The sequence below is a fragment of the Tinamus guttatus genome, unplaced genomic scaffold (assembly GCF_059628265.1).
Source record: "Tinamus guttatus ecotype Peru unplaced genomic scaffold, ASM5962826v1 Tinamus_guttatus_pri_ptg000843l, whole genome shotgun sequence".
NCBI lineage: Eukaryota > Metazoa > Chordata > Aves > Tinamiformes > Tinamidae > Tinamus > Tinamus guttatus.
In genome coordinates this window covers 257,261-282,882 of record NW_028289377.1, presented here as the reverse complement: position 1 = coordinate 282,882, position 25,622 = coordinate 257,261, and the positions used below count along the sequence as shown (strand labels likewise).

Below are 25,622 nucleotides of genomic sequence, written 5' to 3'. Positions count from 1 at the left end.
TGTAGTCTTGGGAATCAACTGATGGGGTATGAACAGCAAAGGACAGAAAATAGATGATAGGCGGAGAAAGACCTGGAGAGAACCCTGAAAACAGGACAAGTAACTTATAATAAATGCAGTAAAGAAGGTGGAAGTAGAGGGTGGCAGTGAAAACAGTGCTGGAAAATGCTGCATGTGAAATGAAAATGGAAATGGAAAATGCTGCATGGGAATGAAAAGCAAGCAAGGGAATTCTCCAGTCAAGATCATAAGGTGCTTCAGCAAGTGGGACAATTCTATCCCAATTCCAGGCAAGATTTTTGACGTCAAAGATGGCTAGAAAAGACCATACTGCAGATAGTTTATATTGAAAGGACTTCAGCAAACACCTTGATGACAATAATTTTGAAAAGGGTCAAGTTAAAAATAGTTTGCAGTATCGCTCCGGCCCATAACCAGGGAGCGGCAGGCACGGCCACCAGGAATGACACCGAGGCCCCTGAACACACGTTCTGCACCAGCAGGGCAAGTGATTCACCAGGTCTCTCTCACACTCACTTCCTTATCTTTGACAGAATGTAGACACATTTTATAGACTAACAGCATTCCAGAAAGACAAAGTATTACTCAATGTTGGTGCTTTCTTCTTGTGTTAGTTATTAGAAATCAGTGCTAATTTTCACAACTGTTCAGCCAGCCAAGGTTATTCATTTAAAGCAACAATTATACTATCACACGAAACAAAAGCGCACTGGCACATCTGTCCAATTCCAGACAAATGGACTTTAAATCCATTTGTATTTCAATCCAAATTTAAATTTGGAGAGCTGCAGTTTCACATACAGCTTGCAAAGTAACTAAACATCCTGTGAGAAACAATTTGTCCTCTATGAATATAGTGGTTAAAAAAAAAAGTTCACATCTGTTTTGTAAACAGAGAGAATAAGGAAAAAGGAAAAAAGAAAAAAAAATTCATGCCTACTTTTTACATCTGCATTCTTGCAGTTTGGCAGAGGTACGTGTGTTTATCCAGAACCAAAAAATGCTGGATTTCTCAAGCAACTTAGAGGACCTGCCTTATTTAATTGTTGGTTAAATCCCCATATCAGAAAGCCAATTCATTCTTTCAGAAAAGTTAAAGCAGAACTCTTCAAAATATTCATCTACTTAAAAGTCTGAAATTTTTGCATATAGGCTGTGTAGATAGTAATTATTGAAGACTACTAAATAATTTTTATAAACATATACAGGCTCAGAGTTTCAATGGCTTATATATTAAGGGCCAGGAATTAAAATAATTTAAGTGCAGTCAGGGCATCAGCTGTACTTCTTGCCTGCCTTTACTAAAGCAGATTAAGGAAGAAAAAAATAAAACAGAACAAGATAGCATGTATGTCAACACCCAAAGGAATATGCGATTTACAATTATGAACAAAACAAAAACAATATCATGGGGGGACAGGGGGGAAGGAAAAAAGGAAACAGGTATGTTTTTTTAACCAATTTTCATTCTGGTAAACATTTCCTTGGGGGTACTTTGAGGTTTATTGATGCAATAACGTTTTCAAATACAGAAGCATGCCTTCTGCAAAAACCTTAAAGCAAAAACTTTAAACCTAAGCTTTGACTAGTTTAACTATGTGAGAAATCAAGTGCCTTGATTATTAAAAAGAACGCAGCGTATTTTTCATACAGCACAGCACAATTTCTGCAAAACACCTTCGAAGTAAAATATCCTCCTATAGATAGGCTAGAAAACTATGCTAACTTTACTTTAGATTTTAGATGGACCAAAATGCATACATGATTGAAATGCTTAGGGTTAAATGGTTAGGAGACTGTCTTAAAACTTTCCTAAGTGGACAAAATATAAATAATTATCTTTGTTAAATACAAAGCAGGAACTATTAATTATTAGTGAAGTTGGGATTTTCCTTTTTAAAATCAATTTCTTCTGCAATATGGAAGCAGTTTAGAAAAAGAGGCTTTAATTTTAACATCACATAAGATGAAAACAAAATGTAGATCAAAGTGACTGTAAAAGGTGCTGTAAAATAGTCTTAGCCAGAAGTCGGACAGCTATGGTAGAGACCGATTAAAAATCAAAGGCTATACAAGTATGTAAATAAAATAGAAACCAAGTAACTTTATAGGTTTGAAGAGACTGCAAATGAACATTTTTAGCATGCTATGTTTGGTGACATTTATAAACAAACACTGATAATGGAGTATAAATTGAAAAGCTGTTTACTATACTGTGCTTAACCTTTTAAATCATGGTTCCAGTCTAGCAAAGCACTTTGATTCTTCTTTGTAATGTAAATATCCATAAATTTGGTAGACACAGTTCCAAGCTTTTATAAGCTTCATACAATATTATTACAGTTGCTCTCCTTCTTATGTGTGTTGTTTAAAATTACTCCTTCCAGCTAGACTAATCAAAATTCAACTTTTATTTCATTTTATTTTGAATTATAAGAAAATAACAGAGATTTATTAAAAATTTAAGTCTTTGACCTTTCTGGGTAAAAATATTAGTGGACTTAAATACCAGTTATTTTTGAATCTAGAATTTTGCAAAACATTAATTGATTTAATATGCAATTAGTTTGTAATTTCAACTGATTGGTGTGCAATTTCATGTTTTCAATACATATATGTTTCTACTTTTTGTTTCACAGCACGTGGCTCTAAGTAATCGGGACAATCGTAACTTTTCTACCGTATCATATAGGCAATACTATCTGAATATAATAAAGACATTTTATTATTTCAGCTTTCTGTATAACAGTTTTGATAAATGTCCACATAACATTAATGTTCTAATGCTGAAAGCCCTTCTAGCATTAGTATTTCAGAATTAATCTGCTGTAACAGTAATGGCAACAGATTTGATTAGACAATAAACTCCTGAAAGCAGCAGTTCATTTTCTATCATATATTTAAAAATCAGAGAACTGTTTGCCTATCTTTATCTCTTTTCCGATAAAGATCTTTTTATAGTTGTACATCACAGAAGTCACTACTGCCATGTAAGTCGAGCTGCTGTATTACAAGCAGTCAATGAGGGAACTGCAGATGTTGAAAGGATTTGGAAAAATCTTAACCAGTGCTGAGGGCTGGGGAAGCTGTGAAGATACAAATGTATCATTCACCCTCAATGCCAAGCTTTATACTAATTGTGCTGCCTGTCAGCTTCCTTTGCCAGGAACTCCTGAGAACACCACAGAGAATTAACTACATCCAAAAAATGGACGTGCTGCCAGGTTTGTAACTGATGCTCTGTTAAAAGGAACAGCAACAGCACGAGCTCAATGATTATCAATAATTACTGGTGTGGGTTGGCCGAACAGCACACACACTAAGTGGGCACCAGCCTCCAGCCATCGCAGGGCTAAGGAAGGAGCAGAGGAAGGAGGAGGCTGAAAATTCACTGAAAACCTGCAGAAGAGCCATGGAGCTACTGAGATTAGAAGAAATATAGGACCAAGGTTGCAAGAATTCTCATGTTCTGTGAACTCTCACTCTATTAACTTCCACAGTATTATTTCTATCTCTGGCAAGATAAATAAATAAATATTTGTAGCCTGCAGAAATTATTCTAGAACATGATCACAGAATAATAAACTACAATATTTTTCAAAGTTGAGTCAATTTTGATGAGGTTGTCTATTAGTTCACATTTTAAAACAATTACTAGTAGAAGTTTCCCTGTGTTTTACAGTGATAGTTCAGTTTACCAAAGTATTTGAATATGGAAAACCACGTTTCAATAGTAAACAAAATTTTACTTGAAAATAAATTACAGTTCCTCAAATCTAAGAACCCCACAAGCGCTAGCTTGCAATATTTAGCAGTACCTTTTCACTGGTAAAGAGTTCCAAATGCGATGTCAGCTCCTTTATTTGTCTTTCTTTTTCTGCCAGCTGAACCTAAATGAAAATATGTTTATAGTCCCTGTAGTAATGAATAGGCATTACTTCCCTACACGTTATATAGTGAAAAACGTAACACTCAACAATTTTAAATCATCTAGTACTACCACAAAACATCAGAACTAGAAAAGCAACAGTTCTCTGTCAATTCACCTACTGTATAATAGCAACATGTTGAAAGCCTGTCAGCTTCCACCTATGGGAGGATAAAATCCTAGGTAAAAGCAGGATGTGTACTAACGGTGATGCTAAGGGCAGGCAGAACAGCACTCCAGAAAGAGTTGCAATCTGAAAGCTTCATCACACTAGTCCTAAGGAATCTGCTCTAAGTTCTTCAGGGATTTCTTTCATTCACTTCTCTCAAACTCATAAGAAAAAATAACAGAGAATCAAACTCTCTCTCAAATAAACCAAGTTTATCTTAGACATATATACCTACCATGTCTTTCTGTTGTGTATTTCAGAAGGCAAGGGATGCAACAGCCTATACAAGATTCCTCCTTGCTTCCAAATGATTATTTAAACTGCCTGACACTCCACATGCTGATGAAGCATATTGTAGAATAATGCCATATTTTATAAAAGTAAAATTGCTGTAATTTTTCAATGAGAATGTGTTTAAGTGTTACAAGAATGTGTTGTTTCTACACTGCAAAACACATTTTCTGTTTATTGTAGAAAATAAGCTTCTCCTACAAAAACTGTTTAGTATTTGAACTATTGAAAATAAGCAACAATGTTAAGAACAGGATAGCATTTATGATCTGAAAAAAAGGGGCGGAAGAAAAAGAAAGAAAAAATGGCTTACTTTATACTGATCCTCCATTGCTGCTAGATGTAATTTCATACCCTCATTGATTTTCACCTGTTCTTTCCACTTCAGCTCCAGTTTAGCTAGTTCATCAGCATAAACACTGCATTTCATCTTCTCATCCTAAAGTAATACACACCATGGCATGAAACTCTTAACACTTTAAGAGCTATCATTATTTGAAAAACACAATTAGATCATTAACTATATGTTTTTAGAATTAGACAATTTAAGTCTTGCCCAACAACAAGGCTTTGAAGAGAACAGGGCTGCTGCGCACTGTACAACTAGCATTCAATATATATTTATTTCTGCTTGAGTTTTCAATAAGCTCCAACCCCTCTTCTACTGTTTAAGTTTCTCTGTGTAAACACAATGATAAGCGCTGTAATCAGGATGATTATTTTCAGTGTCTCACTTCACAACAAAACTTTTCTCCCTGTTCTTTTTAAAATCAGACCAAGTATCTTTCATCCAGAAGGTCAAAGGTGAAGCTTTCCTCAAATGATGCCTAGGGAGGAAACAGCCACCCGAAGACAACGAAGGCCCTACGGAATGTCATGGCGGTCATTACCACCTGGGAAGCACGTTTGAACAGGCTGCTTGTGATAAGAAACAAGGTGGTAAGCTGAATTCAAGGAAGTTTCTCAACATATTTTTGCTTATTTGAGGTTAAATCACATGAGGGCAGGAAAAAAAAAAGTCCCTGACAAAATACTTCATCTTCTTACACACATCCAAGCTGGTTACATGAAGATGAAGCGGGGGCTGACGGCTGTGAACAAGCTCAGAGGCGACACGACTGTGGCTAGCAATGCTGCCGGGGCCAAGTGGGGCCTGGACACTACAGTAACGTACGTGCTGCTCAGGGCCTGTCCCTGAGCCTGGGCTAGCAAACATCACCAACTCGGATGTCTAAGCACTGTGCAACTTCAAGACTTTCAGGCATGGAAGGAATTATTACCCTTGAACACCAGATCAGAAAAACACTGCTATGCTTGTTCCACACATCAGCCGGTTCATAGCAACATACTATGTTTGATTTACTAATGTAATTATATTTAGAGATATCTAAAATAATAAATAACTTGGAACCTTAAGAACAGAAGCAGTAGCAGTATCTTTTTTCCTTATCCAGGTTAACCTGAAGGGTCTGTCTTTCAGGTAACTGTGAGCTTACAACATAAAACTGTCTTTTAAAGTTAAAATTTCTACTATAATCATGTTGCGTTACCCAAACAAGTAGCAAGGCAATTCAGCCGGGTAAGTTTTTTATTTCCAAGATATAGTGCCTACAGCTTTTTGTTCAAATTTCTGAAGCAGCTGTTTACTTACTGCCAACATTTGCTTGCATTTCTTATATTTTTCTGTTTTCTCAGCAATTTCTTTATTCATCTCACGTACTTGCTCCTTTACCACGAATTCCGAAACTATATCAGATGAAATGGGGCTAACTGTGAACATCGAAAAAAAAAATGTTTTTTGATTCTTTCTCCATAAGTAACATCTGTTTTAAGGAAACGACAGGCCAAATTTGACAGTGCATCAGGAACACAGAGCGCATGTTATCCAAGTAGATATTTATTCAGAATTGCCCCCCACAGTAACTAGTGATTAGTGATTCTTAAGATAAGTAGTTATAGGAGCAGCATTTTCTCACATACCAAAGATGAACACAAATAAAGAATATGCATATTCTACAGACCAGTATTAAAAAATGCAAATAATCCTCTGCCTTAAGCTCCCAAGAAGATAACTAACCAAATATGCATCTTACAATATGATACTACATATTTTATTCTTCTACAAAAACATCTAACTTAGCAGTCTACTTCATCCAACCATATATCACAAGGGGCTTGCCAAAATTATACTTATTTACAACCCATGGAGTGAAAGAGAATATGAATTAAGAGGATAAATATTTTAAAAATAAGTATTTTATTAGCATTTATCAGTGAATACTAAACCAGGCTTAGTTATAACCTATTTTGTTTAAATTTTAGGTTACTTTTCTGGGAAGCCTAATACCTAATTAAAACTACAACCTAGTTAATCTAGTTACACTTTCTCTAACAAACCATTAAGAGAATGGCCCATAGTCTTGACTTTGTCATCAAATCATCATACCTTCTCAGTAGATATGATTTTACAGTAGAATGCTGTAAATAAATAGCTATTATGATCGCAGAATTAACATGGTAACTGGGGAGCAAGTTTTTAAATGAAATCCCTCATTAGCCCAGCAAAATCAGCATTAACTATCAAGCAAAAAATCAAAGATTAATCCTTAAAAAAAGTTAATTGAATCCCTTTGAAAAGATGCAATGAAATTGCTTATGAATACTATTGATTTGAAAAAACAGCTTTTTGGATGAATCATTTTTCTCATTATTGCTCTGTTTTACTTAAAGTAAATGCTAACTCCTACTAGCTCATGGTGAAAATGCAGTTGTAGATACTTGACATAAACAGTACTTTCAGGCTGATATAAAACAGTCAAAATTAAAGCTGGTGATACCTGGAGATGCAGACTTTTTGTCTGTCATGATGGCAGAAGCTGTCTGAATGTTGGGTGCATCTGTCAGTTTCTGTGGATTTCCTGCAATTTTCTTTTTGAAAAGAAACTTTGTTTTGATATTTTATTAAATGAAAACCAAAGCACAAAGAAACATCTCTTGCACTAACCACTCCTCTAATATTGGACTAGGCAGAATTCCTTATTAAATTGAGAGAATGATAACATACAATGATATTATTCTAACAACACTGAAAAAATCTTAAATTATATTTTTTAATAATTGCATTATCAAAAATTTTTTGCACTGGAAATTTAGTTTTTATAAAAATCCGTTCAAACATTACAGATTATTATGAAAATTAAGAAATGAAATTTTGGCTTCGTATCAGATGTACCACATGGTCCAACACGTGAAAGCTTTTAAGGAAAGGCCACAGGCATTATGATATGACGCCTCATTCACCACTGACCTTCTGGATGATAAGACAAAAGTAACCTATATCTCAAAACTGGGTTAGGTTCCCACTTCTTCTGTGGGCAGCAGAAATACTGTCTGTTTTTCCAGGGATTGTGTTTGTATATCTCGCCTTTACTCACACTCTCTCATTTCTGCAACGTGAGCCTTTCTTTTCTCCTCAATTACAGACTGTGAGACAGTTTCACAGACTTCTGGAGAGCTTTGAGAATTGCTTAAAGTTGTTTAAACTTTGTTGACAGGTTTAGTTACTAGGCAGCATAAGGCCGACATCATGGTTGTATACACCTCATTTATTAAAAAAAGCTTAAAAATTGACCGGAATATCAATAGCTTTCTTCCCACCATCCTTTGAAGCCTTCTTCCATTTCCTCCACTACTACTTAAAAAAAAAAAAAAAAAAAAAAAAAAAAAAAAAGGGCAACTAATCATGCGGTTTAGTCACAAAATTCTGCCTTGAGCATAACAATTATTATAGGTTCAACTAGACCCCGCAAGCTTCCTACATCCATGCTCGTCACCGCTTTCACAAAAATCACCTAAGTAATTTAACTTTACAGAAGAAAGTAAGAAATGAAAGAGTCTCTGCTCAGCACATATTTTAATCCTTTTTAAAAGCACTTTCCTTGGCAAAATGAAAATAAATAGGTGCTAAAACGCCACAGCAAGTACATGCAATTTCTCCAGTCTACTTACTGCCTGTTCTGTAAATTTGTTCACTTGTTTTTGAAGTTTTTGACACTCTTTGAATTTCTCCTTGTAATGGTCAGCAGCCATTTGCAGGCGAAGCTTCAGATCTTCAACTTCTCTGCGTAGCTCATGCTCTACTGTGCTGGAAGTTTCCTTAAAAAATAAGAAAGGAAGAAATAAAACAATCAGAAGCTGTTCACTCTTTTATTCAAAACAATTTCCTGAGTACTATTTTCCGAAAGGCCTTTTCTTTTTCAAATGAATGCAAACAAAATCCTCTAAAGTTTTCTGTACAAGTGTGAAGGAAGCCTATGCTTTCTTGTGAGAAACAAAGGAATAGAGAAGCAAAGCAAAGATATAATCAATGTCTGTGCTAAACTAACAGATACCAAAAATCTAAATTCAATTCTTCTAAAGAAAGTGCTCATGCGTAGCCAGAGGGCAAAACCAGGCAGACCTCAGCTATAATACAGAACACTCACTCTATCTCTACCACAGGTGCTTCAGATGAACTGTAAAACTGGTACATGAAAACAGTAAATCAATTTGGACAACAAATTCTGAAAGACTCCTGAGAATCATAGAAATTCCATCAATGAGGAGAGAATGTTAAAAAACAAACAAAACACACCACACTAGCCTACACCCACAATTTTTCTATCCGCATGAGTTTTCATGCTACTATAGTTCACTCAGGATTAGGAAAGGTAGTAGATTTAAAACAATATTGCATTAGTTCTTGAAAATAAATCAGGCAAGGGGTGGCAAAAAAGTTACTATAAGAGGTAGAAACTTCCTTTTTTTACAAACCTTCCAATTAAGCTGACATACATTTGACTAAAGGTAGTATCCTGAGTGTCGGGAGATCATTTGTTAATAATTATTCAAACACCTAATTATTTCTCAATTTTAGCAAAATCATCTCTGAGAGATTTTGTGAATACAGTTTCAGTATTAAGAAGCAACAATTTACCTGTTCATTTTTCACAGTTGTGATCTTCTTGATTTCATCTAAAGCATCAGCAAGCTGCTTTTTCAGCTTCTCGTTCTCAAGACGAGCACTATGAAGATCTGCCATCGTCTTATCTCGCACGTTTACTGCGTCACTCAGCTCTTTTGACATTAGGACAGCTTCTTGTTTACTAGCCTGGATCTGATCTTCAGCTTTTCGAAGCTGTTCTTTCAAAATACTTGCATCCTCCTGCAAAAGAGAGGAGAGAGGAGAAATCAATCACCTTTGAATTCAAAAAGTTCAAACGAAGTTTGCTATGAATCTGGGAAAATTTGCAAGAGAAATTAAGTTTAGCTTGAGAGAAAGAAAAATAAATAAAATAAAACAGTGAGGTTGCACAGGAGTATCATTTTCTCCATACATTTTGTCTGCTAATGAGTGTGTACAATCATATTTCACCATGATATAAATGGCTGTGAGCAATCAATACCTCAAAACACAGACTTAAATGTTACTTTACCTATTCTATGTTTTTGTTGAATTTTCAGATTTAATTTTAAGCACCAATAAGATAAACAATCATCCAATTTCAAAACCAAAGTTCATTTCCCGGTAAGACAGTGCAGGCCACAACAGAATAAAAGGCCTTAAAATGCCTACAATGGCATTATGTAAGATTCCTTAGTGCAGACACTGTGCAAAAGAGCTTTGGGAGGTTGTTCATACAACTCCATTTCCCAAGATCTTGCTCAACAAGCTTTCCAAGACAGCTGAGAGCACAAAGCAAGGGTGTGAACTGCAGCATGAAGCACTAACACCCTCACGGTCACGGCAGCCCGTAGGGCAGCCCAAGGATCCACTGACCAAGCTGCACTTCGGCCTCTTATCCCTCACAAAAGCCCAGGATCACAAAAAGAAAAAGCTGCTACAAGCCACTCTCAGTCCCTCAGTCTCCTGAAGGCATAGTAATCTCATATTCTTACTCCAGACATAACTTCAGGTATTCCTGGTGTGCTCCCTGTTAATTTTTTGAATTACATAGCAGGTTGTCCAGTGGAATACTAATGTACTTTGCAAACATTTATGCAGGTAGATGGACTAGGAGACTTCTGGAAGTCCCATCCCCTTCCTATTTTCCATGGCAGACTACACATCAGTTGCATTTCAGCAGATATAATTGGCTTCATAATGCAAGACTGATAGATTTTTGCTTGTTTCAATTCTGGCACACACATTATAAGTTTTTTATTTTGAAGTATTGTAGCAGTTTAACATGTCAAATCAAAAGCAAAAGACAAAAAGAATGTGTTCTAATTTAGAGCACTGAGTTCTTACTATTTTAATTCTCAATAGCACTACTTTACTACTACAATTTTATATTCATAATTCACATTGCTTTAATGCAATTTCTATTCCTTTAAGATCTAAATTACTTTTCCAGCAAGCAGACTGACAAGATACACAAGTCAGCAGTAAAAGGCAGTCTGCACAGTCCGACTTTTCTTTGCTGACCCAGCAAAGGCTATGCCTAAATTAGCTCTCTAGCTCAGATTACAGCACATTTGTGGAGCAAATCCCCCAGCAATGCCACCTTGTCACACTTCACATCACAGAACAGTCTCAGGGCACAGGGACTGGTTTCCATTGGGGGAAACTGAACAAAGTTAACACGACTAACAGAGATCCAATCTCTGGAACGCCCCACCCTGGAACACGGACAGTGCAGACACTGTGCCTTCAGCACCTGCATTTCTCATTTGCTTTTATCCATTTATGTGGTATCTTATACTTCTTGAGGTTTTACATTTTATTATTGATGGCACACTCACCTAACATTTGCCCTTCAGCACATCTTTCAACATCTCCGCTTTTCTCCTTAACCTCTACAAGTTCAGTGTGGCTACATCCTTTACTTTTCCTCACTGTCCTTTTTCATGAAGGTGTAACAACTCACAGAAACACACCATCTTCCTGAATTTACAAATTAATTCTTTACACCTGGCTTGCCTCACCTGTCTTACCTTCTCATATATCAAACTCTTCTTAACATGCTCAGAATGAGCAAAACTAATTCACTTTCTTCTTTGCTCATTTTCTGTATTTGCTGAGGAAACAATCATCCTCCTACCTCCCAGCCTGTTCCTTCAAATTCCTCCTTTCTTTCATCAGAGACTTTAAAAATTTACGGACTTTAGATTTATTTTTAACCAGGCCAATTACAATACCAATGCTTACCTTGTTAGATGAGGAGAGCAAAAAAGCTTTCTTCATATTTTCTTTCTCTGCTACAAATAGCTGTAATCTGCCAACCTCCTCTTTATAATACGTTATCATGTTTTCTTTGTTTGCATCTGAATTCTTAAGCATCTGGATCTCTTTCACTAGTTTGGTGTTTTCTATTTCTGTATTCTTCAAGTGTATCTGCAATGATGCTAAAAAATGTCAAATTCTTCTTCCACATTATAAAGGCCACTACCTGTCCAATTAAGTGCTTACTATATTTTAACTCATCTCAGAAGGATTAGAATACGTAAAGAGAAAAATTAAACATTTAACAATATCACTATTCTCGCAATACAAATTTTCTGTCCAGAATCCTTTCAGAAGGATCTTCAACTCACAGTTCCACTCCACAACTAGAAGTTCAGACCCTGATTTTAGTCCACATCAAACTTGACTTTTGAAAATTAGCTCCTCTCTTCACAAATGAAGAACACTAACACCCAGCAAAATGATTGCAAGAAAGCTAAAAAGAAATTAATCTTCTAGTAGTATCTATTTACAATCATCTAAGCAAACAGGATTACACAGCAATATGCACTTCTAAAAAAAGCTGTCTTTAAGATGTCACCAAGTCTACTTTATTATGCATAGTAAACAAGAATTGTTGTACGTCAGTCTTCTCCACTCAAAAACTAAAAGACTTGTACCACTCACAAAGGGATTCCACCCTTGAGAAAAAGTTTTGAAATTTTAATATGACTTCGGAAGCAAATCTAACTTTGCCACATAAAGGCTTTCTCCTACGAAGGCAAGTAATCCTTTCGATAAGCCTAAACTGCTTCAGAACTTAAAAAGTTTAATCATACTAGCATATAAACCAAAAATAATGAAAAAAAGAGCAGTAATATGAAAGTAACAGTTATCGACTCAGGTCCGATTAGGGGTAACATTTCCTGAACAGCTTCTTCAGCTACTTTTCTAAGCAAAGGGTCGCATCAAATTGGACAGACTAGTACAAGAGGTCGATATATACAAATGCGCATATTTATATACACAGAAATAAATATACATGTTTACTGTGCTCAGAGTGGTTCTATTAGCTCACTTCAAATAGTCCAAAGAAAGTCCACTTCAAGATTACTTGCGAGATTATTTTTGTAATAGGACTGCTTCCCAATATCAGCAAAAGGAGCCTGCTATACTATTAAATCAATGCAACATAGATCCTGATAAAGTTTCTCAGCTATGCACCAGACTCAAAGAATACGGATCCAGAAAACATATCCTGGAGAAAGTTATAATAATAAAAAGTAATTTTCTTTTTCACAGCTACGTTAAGACAATTACCAGGTGATGCATTGTAGAATTAAAGAACCATCCAGCTAACATCTATTACTTTAGGTTACTGTGCCTGCATTTTAAAAAGTAGTTATGTATCCTCTTCCTTAGGACATTTTTATATCCTTGCAGAAATTCAAATGCTATTTTCCTCATTCATTTTTATCTAACAGCATTTGTAACTATCTTAAAAAAGTGTTCACAGAAACGACCCATTTCCTTTCTTCCTCAACATCCAATTTATCACACCTCTCTATAAAATGTTATTACCCTTATTTCAAGTCACTTTATTTCAGTGTATACGGGGAGATGGAAAAAATTACCTTATAAAGTTCTTTTTCATCCTTTTCAGTCTTTAACACACATTCAAGCTGCTCCTTCTCAAGGCTTACTTTCTTCAGTTTGTCCTTCAGACTAAGAAATTAACAAATTAATAGTAGAGAATTGTTACCAAAGGAAATTAATTCATATATGCGTATACCTTAAAAGAACTAGTGGAAAGAAAAAGTAAAACTTGGAAGGTAAGGGAGAAATGACTAAATACCTGTCTAGCTCTGTTTCTTTTGCAATGGCTTTTTGTGTAACAGTCATGATATCTTCTTCAAGCTGGAGAACTTTTGAAGCAGCCTCATCATGCTTCTTTTTCAGATCATCATTTTCAGTCTTAAGAGCTTCTGATGTTTGAATATTAGTCTTAAAAAAATTGCAAGTACACATCATTTAAGAATACACATCTTCAGAACAACAAAATGTTATCTGAATGAATGCTAAAATACAGAGACACTGCTTTCATTTCAGAGCACATGTAAAGTTATAATATAAAGGAAGATAGTCATTAGGTTTCCTCTATTCTCTAAAAAGCATGACAAGCCCTTTTCAAACTGCCAATCTGGTATAAAAATATGCTAAACATGCTATGTATATTCATTTTTTCTATCTTTGAATGATGCCAATTACCTACAACACACGCTTTACCCTTAAAGGGCACCAGAAAGAGAGAAAAGACATAAGAAAAGACTAAGAGGATAAGCAGTCAAGATCGAGATACATAAGAGGAAGATGTATTCTGAGAATGTGAGCCAAAAAAAAAATTAATTAGATGAGAATATATTTGAAAAACACAACTCATTCTTGCTTGGTATGAAGCACAGCTGGGGGACAATCAGTGGAACGTAATATCTCACCTCCTTCTACAGTTAAAAGTGCTAAAATACTGTTCTTCACTGCCACAGGTTTCACTATGTATTTTCTAATGGGGAAAGAAGAGAACAAAACATATGGGAACAAAACAACTATTGAAGAGACCAAAAAGGATGCCAGAGAAGGACAGGAGAACTTTGGGAAAGAAGCTCTTCAGATGAAAAGATTGTTTGCAAATCCAAACCGTAAATGCTAGAGTTTTAGACAACTACTGAAAAAACAAGCAGTGTACAAACACAAAGGACAAGAGGCTCAGTAAGGAGTTCCTGATTTGGCACAAGCACCCAGTTACGCACAGACTACCAAAGACTTCAGAGTGCAAGATAAAAAAAGACAACTCAAATTTCTTGGCCGCCTCTCTGTGAGCTAGGCGCAGTTCATCTGGCTTAAAACACCTGAACAACATCTACTTTGGTTTGTAGACTTTTACTCAACTTTTACCTGAAATCAGAGTTTGCATTTGAGCAGGTAGCTAATTTAGTCAAGCCACAGCTAAGACAGCTGCAGGAAAAATGAGAGAAAAATGGAAATAAAGGCGTTTCTGGTGATGAAGAGCTAGATCAAACGTTTGGAAAGTGTGATAATGAAATGTATTACAGCACTAGTGTCTTAGAGAACAGAAGCTTCTAAGATGTAACCTATAGCAGCACAGCCAGTTTGGTTTTGAGTATCTCCAGGGATGGAGACTCCATAACGTCTTTGGGCAACCAGCTTCAGTGTTCAACCAAGCTCACAGGAAAGAGGTGTTTCCTTAGTTCAGATGACATTTCCTGTGTTTATGTTTGCACTTCTTGTCCTGTCACTGGGCATCGCTTGGAGCTTGTCCACCAGGATCCTTTGGTCATTTCCCTGCAAAAGTGCTATGTAAAGGACCCCCCCAGGAGGTACCGGTGTATGCGGCTGTTCCAGCTGCAAGGACTCCACACTTTGCTTCATGAGGTTCCTCTCTGCCCATTTCTCCAGTCTGTCAAGGTCCCTCCAAATGGCGGCACAGCTATCTGCTATACCAGCCAGCCCTGCCAGCTTTCTGTCACCTGTGAACTTGCTCCCTCTCATCCAGGTCAGTATTCAAGATGTTAAACAGCACTGGCCTTAGCACTGATCCTGGGGGTATCACTACTGCCCAGCCTCCAGCCAGACTTTCTGTCACTGATCACAACCCTCAGTTGAGCCAGTTTTCAATCCACCTTACTGATCACTAGCCCACATTTCACCAGTTTGTCTGTGAGGATGTTAGAGGAGACAGTGTTAAAAGCTTTGCTAGAGTCAAGGTAAACAACATCCAGTGCTCTCCTCATCCACTGACCCATTCTTCTCATCGCAGAAGTCCAAAACCACCCCAAAGTTACTTCCTTTTCAATGCTGCTTTGTTTGAAAAATGACACATGTGAAGCCACTGCAACTGCATCACTCACTATTCTTACTGCTGCAGTGGTGTCCCCTGCCCAGAACAGTCAACACTTAGTGCTGAGTGTCCTGGGCAGGGGACAGTTAAAAGTTGTTTCCATCACAGTAAAAATCACTGATTATCTTAAATAACCCTGCATAGTTATTTTAATATAATGCTACTTTCTTGAGAAAAGTTAACACTGGAGTGCAGCACACACAACAAGGCTATGTGTTACTACTTTTGGTATCAAAACTCGGCGAAGTTCAACTTCGTATCAACTATGACAGTGGTATGAATCAAAGCATAAACAAGGTCAAGACAGACTGACCACTGTGACAGACTACAACACGACCTACAGAGTTTGTGCTGACACTAAAGGTACAAGTTGTCTTTTTACTTTACATTTGGAAGATTAAAGCACTAGTTTGTTACTCATTTTTAAACAAAGCTCAATGCCCCAAGGCAACAGAACTGTACTGGTTCCTCAGGAGAAACTGCATGAACCAGAGCTCATGGAGAACCCCTACTGGCCAGATTCTGACTTAACTAACCATGTTTTAAGTACAATAAAATATAATGAGAACTGTTTTTACTCATTAATTGTCAAAAATATGCTGTTAGCAAGTGTAATTAAGCCCTGCTTTTACAAGCAGCTAAACAGAAGTTCAGGCATTATGATTTCTTTTGGTGAGGTAATTGCTAGGGTGGCAAATGTAACTGATCTGATGTCTCAACTACTTCCTGCACTTTACACTAGCACACCATGCACATTTTAATTTTTGTTACCTATACTACTTAAAAGGAAAGACGACTAATCCACTCCAACTATCTGAACTCAAAATTGCTCTACAGACTTCTCAGAATCGCTAGCACTTAAAGCATATACTACTAAAGAACTCTGTGAAGAAAGGCACTATGAATGCCTGCTTTGTTGAGAACAATGTTGGAGCTGAAGACACACAATTTTTGAAAGGTTTTTTTTTGGAAAAGCTATCAATTTCCTGCAACCAAAACACATTACTTCGGAGTAGGGAAGGCAGCATATTTTAATTAAAGTCAGTATTCCAGGGAAACCTTGCCATATAACCAGCAGTAACAACACACACTAGAACTGCCTCCTTTCCCCTGTGCAGTGGAGACTAATTATTTGTCCCTGTTTTGAAAGCAGTATAGTAAAAAGTCTCTTTCAATGCATATCTGTGTTTTCTCTAAACACCACTTGGGCATAACTGTAGCCGTTGTAACCCAAGTGCCTTCAAAAGAATTTAATCTGATACATTATATATACAAACTGTACAAACAGTTCAAACAGCCTGCCAAAGGTAACATATATTAAAAGGAATTAATAGCCTGAAAAAATACACTCCACAAACAGCATTACAATTGATGCTGCTTTGCTAGTTATTCTAGAGGGACATGGCATTAAAATGTAAAAATTCCACACTTAACAGATTCTCACCTAATAAACTTGTTTAGATACAAATAAAGCCTACAGTTTTGAGAGAGGATTATTTTTTTAGAAACGACTTGTTATTCTACAGCATTTTTAGCAATTCAATTTAGATGCTGCAATCCTAGTCTCTTACACTCTCATTACAGTGGTTCCAGAGCCTGTAAAATTTAAAATAAGTGCTCTTAGACTACTTTATTTGCACAGGGAACTATATTTTAGGAGGAGTCAAAAGTGGAAGAATATAAAAACCACACTAACTATATGTACAACCTCTAATACACAGAAAAGATGATTAAAAATGAAGCAAACAGTAATTTAAACTACTTGCAAAGCAATATATGTATTCAATACATGTATATTATATTCTATAAAGTACTACACATTATATACTCATTCTAATCTCTCCTTCCACTCTCGTAACAGAAAAAAAAAAAGAGTACAGATCATTTTAATGATCTGGCTTAAGAACATCTGACAATCTTAACACTATTTTCTCTTTGGATCATTTCTTTAATCCAAGTTACAAATACAGCACCTGAAATGGTATTATGGGTAGATTAAGGGGTAGGGAACGAAACTGCATAGCATGGACCAGAATAAGGCGCCAGAAATTACTTTACTCAGTTTCACTACTGCAAAACAAAAGCTCCCAGAACAAAAAATCCTAATCATTATTAGGAGCCTTTATCTTCATGACCATGATTGGCAATAGAAAAACTGCTTTAAAAACCACACACCACACACACAAACCCAGTCCTTTTAGCGTCTTTCATGACAGGCTATATTTATGACATTTAAACGGATGAGGTGGAAAAGGCTGCAGGATCTGGCAGAAAAGGTAGTTCTGGTTTTGAAATCACAAAATAAGTCTTTAAAAGAAGTAGTGTTTTGAATGCAAGGATGTTTTGATTATGGTGCAAGAGACTGAGGAATAAAGCCTCTGTCTCTCAACAGTAAAAACAAGTCATCGTTTTCCATGAAAAAAGTAAATATATTTCTGAAAGATATCTTCATAGATCAGAGTGCTTCTACAGATGCTGAAAAGCAAGAGTTTATGATGAAAATGGAGTTTAATGTTCATGATTTTAGAAGTGGCAATTAGTATTCCAAAAATCTAACAGAATCACACTTAACAGCTACAGCAGTAACATGAATATGTTAGTCCAGTCAACTAACACTGTTAAACAGAATAAATACTGTATGCTTGATTTCAGATTTAGGCTAAACTCTGCAAACGTTCATCTAAGTGGCATCTGTCATCTTTTAGTGTCGCAGCAGTTACAAACATGCAAATATTCTGCAAGAGGCAGACAATACTGCACATCTACAGAAACACTGACTACGATTTTACTGCATTTGCATTCCAAGATGTAAATTTCTTAAAACTTTTTATAATTCCTACAGAATACTATAACTTTTTCAAATGGTCAAAACAATAAACAATAAATCACTTGAACTAAAAGTTAGGCTAAGCAGGATGCCTATCCAAAACATTTCATGATATCCCAAACAGGCCAACTACCCAGTGAAATAAATTTCATTAAATCTATTTTAAAAGTTTTTAAAACAAAACAAGCACATTTAAAATACTAACACAGCAAATTCGGATTCTCTCTTCATAGGATGTTTGCAGCAACGTGAGGGGCTATAATTGTTGGTGTCAGCACAAGTAATTGAGTTTTGATTTGTGCATTTAAATCGTTATCATTTTATGTCCTCCATGATAAAAAAAACAAAAAAACAAACAAACCCAAAAAGAGATGCTGACCATTACTTTTTAGGATAAGCACTATCCAAAAAGCCTCCACATCTTGATTTTAAAGAGCAGATTAAAATGTTTGATTTATTTTTATGCATATAGTCTGAACACTTACAGTCATACAAACATATGACACTGCACAACATCTGTAACAGTCTAGCCAGAGGAACACTCCTTATAAAACAGCATCAGGAGTCAACTCGAATGGATGCCTGATATTTGAATAAAACTAGTAAATAGCGGACACATCACCTAAGGAGTACCTGAATTTACATGATACCCTATCAATAGTACTTATCAGATAGATAAATTGACCAATTAAAAAAAGTCAAATGGCATAACTAACTTTGAAAGAGATGATGAAAGAAAAGTTTCTAAAGCCAGCAAATTCATTTCTGCCCCAACTTATGCCAACATCATGCACATGGAAACATTATCCAAATACCTGCAGGGCAGGTAATCTGTAACCTGGCTCCTTTTAATCTATGTTAAACATTTAAGAAAGCCACTAAAGCACTAAGAAGACTTGGCACCACTGTAACATTATAGGAAACAGCTCAGAAGTATCTTTTGCCCACTAGAGGGAGGCAGCTGACTGCAAACGGATCAGATTTGCAAACTCCACTCCTTCTACAGAAATACAAAAGCTGTATTTACAAAGTTCTGTAGCAATACAGTGTCAGAAGAGCAAATGGATGAAAGACCAACACCATGATTAGAGAGTGTTCTTTTCCTTCAAGATAGTAACACTAAACCTTAAAAATTGCAGGCAAGGGCACTTGGAGCTTACACATAGTTTGAGTATCCATCTTAAAACTGTTATGTATAAAGACTAAAAAAACCTGCCGCCTTTGTCTTTACACTAACAAGTATTATATACACATAATGCAGTGTATAAAACATTACATATACTTATCTTATGTAACGATACATGCATTTATACATATATGCGCACACACATAAAAATAATACTTAAATTTTGCTTTCTGTTTTCTTCACCTTTTCTAAAAGATCAAACCCTTAGAGACAAGAAGTGACTGCAATGCTGGCACGCAAGACCCAGAAGCAGCGTTTCTGCAACCCTAACAATATAGAACTACTTTATGCCCTGAATTAATTTGATCCTCGGCCCAACTTTGGCATGACATCATGTAAGAATGAAATAAAAAATTGCACATCCCTGAACAGCAACATCAAAGAGCCACTTACAAAGCATTGCAGCTAGGCAAAACCCAGAACGGAGGACAGCCCAACTACTGCCCAGTGCTCTGCCAGCAGCTACACGGGGGAAGGAAGCAAAAACATCAAGCATGGGAGGAAATCCGCAATTTGGATAGAGCTGGATCTGCCTGTGGCTACCTGTGCTAGGGAGTCTCCCATTCTACATTTCTCAAACACTTCCGACTTATTTGCAAAACAAAGAGGTTGGAAAGAAAAAGGAGGAAAGAAAGCTGCCCTGTATTTCTTAGGGAGGTTCATGTCTCCAAGCCTTCAGAACAAACATAATAAGAAAGAGCAGTCGCTAACACACTAGCGGTGGAAGCAGCTTTGCACTCACACAGAATAAAACACACGTCTAAACAAACACCCATGTCCTTCACTCATACAAATTCTGCTATTTAAATACAATACTTTGCACTAGTGTCATATTTTATAGGGCCTTTTGGTCAAACAGAAATATTTGCGCATTTCTTGGCAAAAAGTTGCATAAATAATAATATGCTTGTAACAGATAGTCTATGAAGTCTTTATGAAAGACTTTTAAAAAATTAGTTTATTTCAATATAGAACTCCAAATATATAAAGGCTTTAAAACACATCTTTCAATATATTTCAGGGAACACTAGGTTAATGGCAAACATTTATTAAAGCAAAATGGTACATATAAGAAAACAGAGTAATTACAAACACTAAATACCATTTCCTTTTTAGTTTAAGAAGAAACTGTAAGTATTGGATCTTAATTTCTATTAAAATAAAAGTACACTGTATTTGAAGTCTTTCGTGACCTAGCACCACTTTTTATTCTATTTACTTAACAGAATTTAGAGCATAACTAAAAAAAAAAAAAAATCAATGTGCATACAAAAAGAGAGCACTGACAAAAGGTTATAACAATTGTTCTTTAACTTAATGGCTTAAATAAACAAAAAAAAAAAGCAGTCCACCTCACACTAAGCACAGGGTAGGGGAATGTTCTGCGGTCATACAGATTTTAACTGTATTTTGATTATTTAGGATGTCTTTCTTTTTTGCTTTTTAAATGGCTGAATTAATGCATTAAGTCTATTACAAGTCTATACTTATGTCATATGGAGCTTACCAGTCTGCTTAAATATATAAATAAAAAACATGAAGAAAATAAAGCCTGGTTATTTTCATTACGTAGTATATAATTGCAGTTCAGGAATATTTATGTTCCTAGCAAAGACAAAACATATATTCCCTTCATCTGAAGCTAAACTAAGTATCGATAGAGGGAGGTAAGGGTAAAGGAGGAAGACAGACAGTCATCTTCAGGTTTGGAAGGGTTCAATAGAAAGCTATATATATATATATTTTTTTTTTTTTTTAAATAACTTGCTCCATATTAGAGTTTACTCTGCCTGATTTAGTGAAATTAAATTTTGGTTGTTCAAGAGCGACACAAGATTTCTATTTTGCTTATTAAGGTAAATGAAAGAAAAGTTTCAACTAAGAAAAACCTTCAAAAGGTCAAAACAGACTGGAATGCAAAAGGAAGCAATCTGTCAGAGATTTGAGACATGTAAAGGAAAAGTATAAATAAAATCACAACCCTGCAGCAGCAAAATCCTACTGTCTTGTAGATAGATGAAGGGTAGTAGTAGCTAGTCTTCCCTCTGACATTTGCTTACCTGAACCATAAGCAGAAGTTCATCACAATACATCACCATTTGAACAAAACACCAGCCCACAACAAGCCATAAAATATTCCTGCAGTTAAATTCCGATTTTTTTTTAAGTTCTAAAAAACTCATAGGTAAGCACAACATAGTATGCATCTTGCTCTTATGCAGCCTGTCTGTATATGATATACTGCTGGCCAGCTTGCAAAATTCAATTTATCAAGTTGTTTCTTAAAATGAGTAGTAGAGATAATGTGTATTAGAAATCACAATTTATTTACACAAATTGTTTTTTTTAAATTAGAACCTCAGATGACAGCCAAACTCATTCAGTTTTACCCCTCAAGCTCCCTATTGGAACATCAAGCAAATACACAAAACGCACATTAGGATTTAATTCTAGTGTTGCTGATCTAAACTAGCCCTCACACATTCTTGAAATTAAAATAATTCTTTTACAAGCAAGATTTGCACTTGAATATGCATATATATATATATATATATATGGATCTCAGTCTTTTCTTTCCCTTATCTACCATTGTAGATACAAAGTTTTAACAGTTTCTAATTCCTACAAATCCCTTCCTTTTAAAGGTGTATCTTGCAGAACTGCTGACATATACATACTAGCATTTAGAAATAGCCTATTAACTCCTGTCCACAGCTAAATTATATAGGCTTCATTACTTCAAATTTGTTCATGTCACCACCTCCCTCCCACATGTTTTCAATCTTCTCCTAAAAGTTGTTTTTTTTCAAAAGGAGCAGCTTAAAAATGGATTAGGTCTGACTTTTGTATACCTTTCACTACGGTATTAGATTTCCTCCTTACCAGATGTAAGGTACCAAATTAAACTTGCTCTAGTTTTAGCTACATTTATATTTCCACTACCAATTAACACTAACTTAATTTTTCAGTATTTTCTTCAGTCCCCCCTAGGAAATCTTCAGACTTTTGTGAAGCCTTTTAGGGAAGTCACAAGTTGCTCTTTACATTCTATATACTCTGGCAGGAGCATTCTTTGTTGAGTCTTAATGTTGTTTTATAGTTCCAAAATTTTTCCTCCCTATTCCCAAAACTGTGTATTCTTATATAATTATTTCTTAATGGGCGTTATTTAAAAAGCCTTCCTCCAGTTTTAACTAAAAAGCCTTCCTCCAGTTTTAACTAATGTAAGCAAACTTTAAACTATCAACTACTTTCCACTATGAATTCCACAATTAAATGTCAAACATCTGGTAACAGCTGTCATCGATTATCTTACCAAGCCTGGTACCAAAAGCCTTAAATATTTTAAGCATTTTACGACATAAAAGGAATAGTGGCAGGAGGTTAATAGGAACTGACCTATTCTAGTGTAAATGTCTATCCAACTGCTGAGGGTTTTTGATAGCTGATTTTCACCCAGTTTAATTGGTTCTTAAAAAAGGAGGATTACAGACATTATGCATCAGCTTTAATCAGTTATACAACTAACCTTTTGCTCTGTTTGCAGTTGCTCACATCTCTGTTTTTCATGGTTAAGTTCTTTTTCCAGTCTTTCAACTTCATCTCTGAGTTGTGCAGTTTCCTTTTCCAGAACAGCAGTTACCTTTAATAGCTCTTCTTTTTCTTTTATTATTTTTTCAATTTTAAACTGTAAAAAGAAAAACATTCTTTTTTTGATAATTTTTCTCCCCAGGATTCCTATTAAACAAATGGAGAACTAGTTACTCCTACATTTAAGCAGAACCACAAAGCACATGCATTCTCCGGCTAGAGTATTTCAGCTTTATTCTTCCTCCATTTCTGAAATTTCATTCTTTTAACTGATTAGTACTACATCACCATTAGACAGCACATTTTGTAGTGTCTTTATTTATACTCAAGTTTTCCTCCTTAAGTGAGTGCTTTTACTGTTCCCAAGTGACCACAACTGTGGAAGAGCTAATTAAGATGATGACAGCTTGGTGAGAAAAGGCTGTTGAGTGTAGACATGCACATTAAAACAATGTTTGAGTAATTTCATGAAATACTGAATGCACACATATCCAGAAGTAAGGAGAAGCACATCAACAGGGACAGTCACAAGGGTTTGGAAAAGTCTTTCTTCAGTTTTAGCACTGAAATCTATACTCCCAAGACTGGAGAAGCAAAAATAATCCAGCTATATCTCTGCACAGAGTCTCTTGTCTTTAAATTTTGAAAGCTATAAATGAAATGTGTTATATACGTGCATAAAGGGAACTGAAAGAATAACATCTGATAGCAAACTTAAGAGCAATTTTCTGAAAAACAACTCTCACAAACATTTTTAAAGGAGGTTTCAGCCTATGAAACTCCAAGCAGTTGGAACTGTCTTGACTCTAGATGCAAGTATGCAAGTCTACGCACATCAAATCAGCAAAGACAAAGGCAGAATAGGCAGAAAACTACTTGAAAAAAATGAGCTATTCTAACTCATTTAGGCACCTGCAATTACTCAGCTCAGCTATCAGGACTCCTCAGTTGCATACAAATAAGAGCATAGGAGTTAACTCAATTCTTCTGCCCTTCAATGAGCACCGTTTCACACAAAAGATATCTTCTTTTCCCACTCCCCTCCAAACAGAAAGCTATATTTGAAATACTGGCCTATTTACTTAGTACAGTGGCCAGTGTAGATGGGGAAGCTGAGCAACTCCCATGGCTTCCCAGTCTATCCTCAGTGCAATACCATATCTGTAACCACCTTAAACATTTACTCGCTTAACCTGCAAGTGGTCTGCTGGCTCATCTATCAAATATTAAACAAAAAGCTAGAAATATGCATAATAAGCAGATGGGTAACATTTTGTGAACTGGTGAATCAAACCTCGAGTAGTCCAGCTTTTGTCGTCACCACTAACATATCAGAGTTTCCTTCATCTTCCATAGTGAGCAACTCTTCAACAGGGGACGAGGTCCGAAACTGAAAGGGAGTACTTGCTCCACGGATCTCGCCTTTATGCGTCACGTAACAGAACTGGTAAAATTCCCCATCATCATTTGGCAGATAATATCCTATCAAAATAAATTTGTATTTAAAGAATCATTTTACACAAAAATAGATTTATTATGCAATTCCCCATCTTGAAATATATTATTAGATCACATATGACTTAGGCTTTCACATTCAGCACAAAAACTGTCAAATGGTAGAAGGTAAAGCCACCACATTTAGTCCCTCTCCTCCCTGTGTCCTCACTTTTATTATTATAGAACATGAAGGCCTAGAAAAAAAAATCAGGTAAAAGGTGCTATATATAAACATCACCTTATAACACATTAGATAATAGCTGAATATGTGCATATGAAGTAGATTTAGTCATCAGCAATGAAAAATCCTTAAGTTTTATAAGTGGATCAGGACTGATTATGCAACTGCTGTGCAAACACAGAAAAAATATTCCTAGTACCCTTCCAACCACTTTATAGAATCAAAACAACAACTAAAGACAGAATAAAAATAAGACAAGAAGTCTGCAACTTTACCAGGTTCAAGGTAAAGGTCCTATTTTACATGTTTGAATGGAATAAAAAATAAACACACACACACCACTATTGCATTAGGTGCCAAAACAAGGAACTCCTCTGAATGGTCAGAGGAGTGATCCTCCTCTGAATGGATCACGTCATGTGATCCATTCTGCAAGCACCGACAGAAAACTAAATTAAATAAAAAGGCTTAACTAAGAGTTTTCTGAAAAACTGAATTAAATAAAAAAGCTTAATTAAGAGTTTGTTTTCTGAAATCAAGAAAAACTAGAGCAAAAGGTTTTTCTTAAAGAAAGAATGAATTGCCTTTCTTATATACATAATACTACATACACCAATTAGCAATTATTTCAGGGTGACTATTGAATTCAACTGTTGCCCACTATATCTTCGAAGCCCCTTACAACACTTGAATTCACATGCTTGTGGGTGTTAAATCATTTCTAGAACTACTGACATTTTTACCTTTATTAGTTAATACAAGGAAGTACATGCTACTCAATTTAATGCTAAAAAACCCGCCCAGCTTAATT

The 25,622-nt window shown here is 35.8% G+C and overlaps 1 protein-coding gene across 2 annotated transcripts in view; it reads right to left on the bottom strand.

Moving 5' to 3' along the window:
- Nucleotides 1–25,622, bottom strand: part of TAX1BP1 (Tax1 binding protein 1) — a 53,969-nt gene that overhangs the window by 8,864 nt on the left and 19,483 nt on the right. The window contains exons 4-14 of one of the 2 annotated variants that reach the window (XM_088537671.1): nt 24,428–24,615; nt 23,072–23,230; nt 13,469–13,617; nt 13,248–13,338; nt 11,599–11,784; nt 9,385–9,612; nt 8,418–8,564; nt 7,247–7,337; nt 6,061–6,179; nt 4,723–4,848; nt 3,840–3,911 (exon numbers count right to left, since the gene is read on the bottom strand). In XM_088537671.1, the coding sequence (XP_088393797.1) occupies nt 3,840–3,911; nt 4,723–4,848; nt 6,061–6,179; nt 7,247–7,337; nt 8,418–8,564; nt 9,385–9,612; nt 11,599–11,784; nt 13,248–13,338; nt 13,469–13,617; nt 23,072–23,230; nt 24,428–24,615 (1,556 nt within the window). The remainder of the gene's footprint in view (nt 1–3,839; nt 3,912–4,722; nt 4,849–6,060; nt 6,180–7,246; nt 7,338–8,417; nt 8,565–9,384; nt 9,613–11,598; nt 11,785–13,247; nt 13,339–13,468; nt 13,618–23,071; nt 23,231–24,427; nt 24,616–25,622) is intronic. The other variant, XM_088537672.1, reaches the window with a different exon arrangement.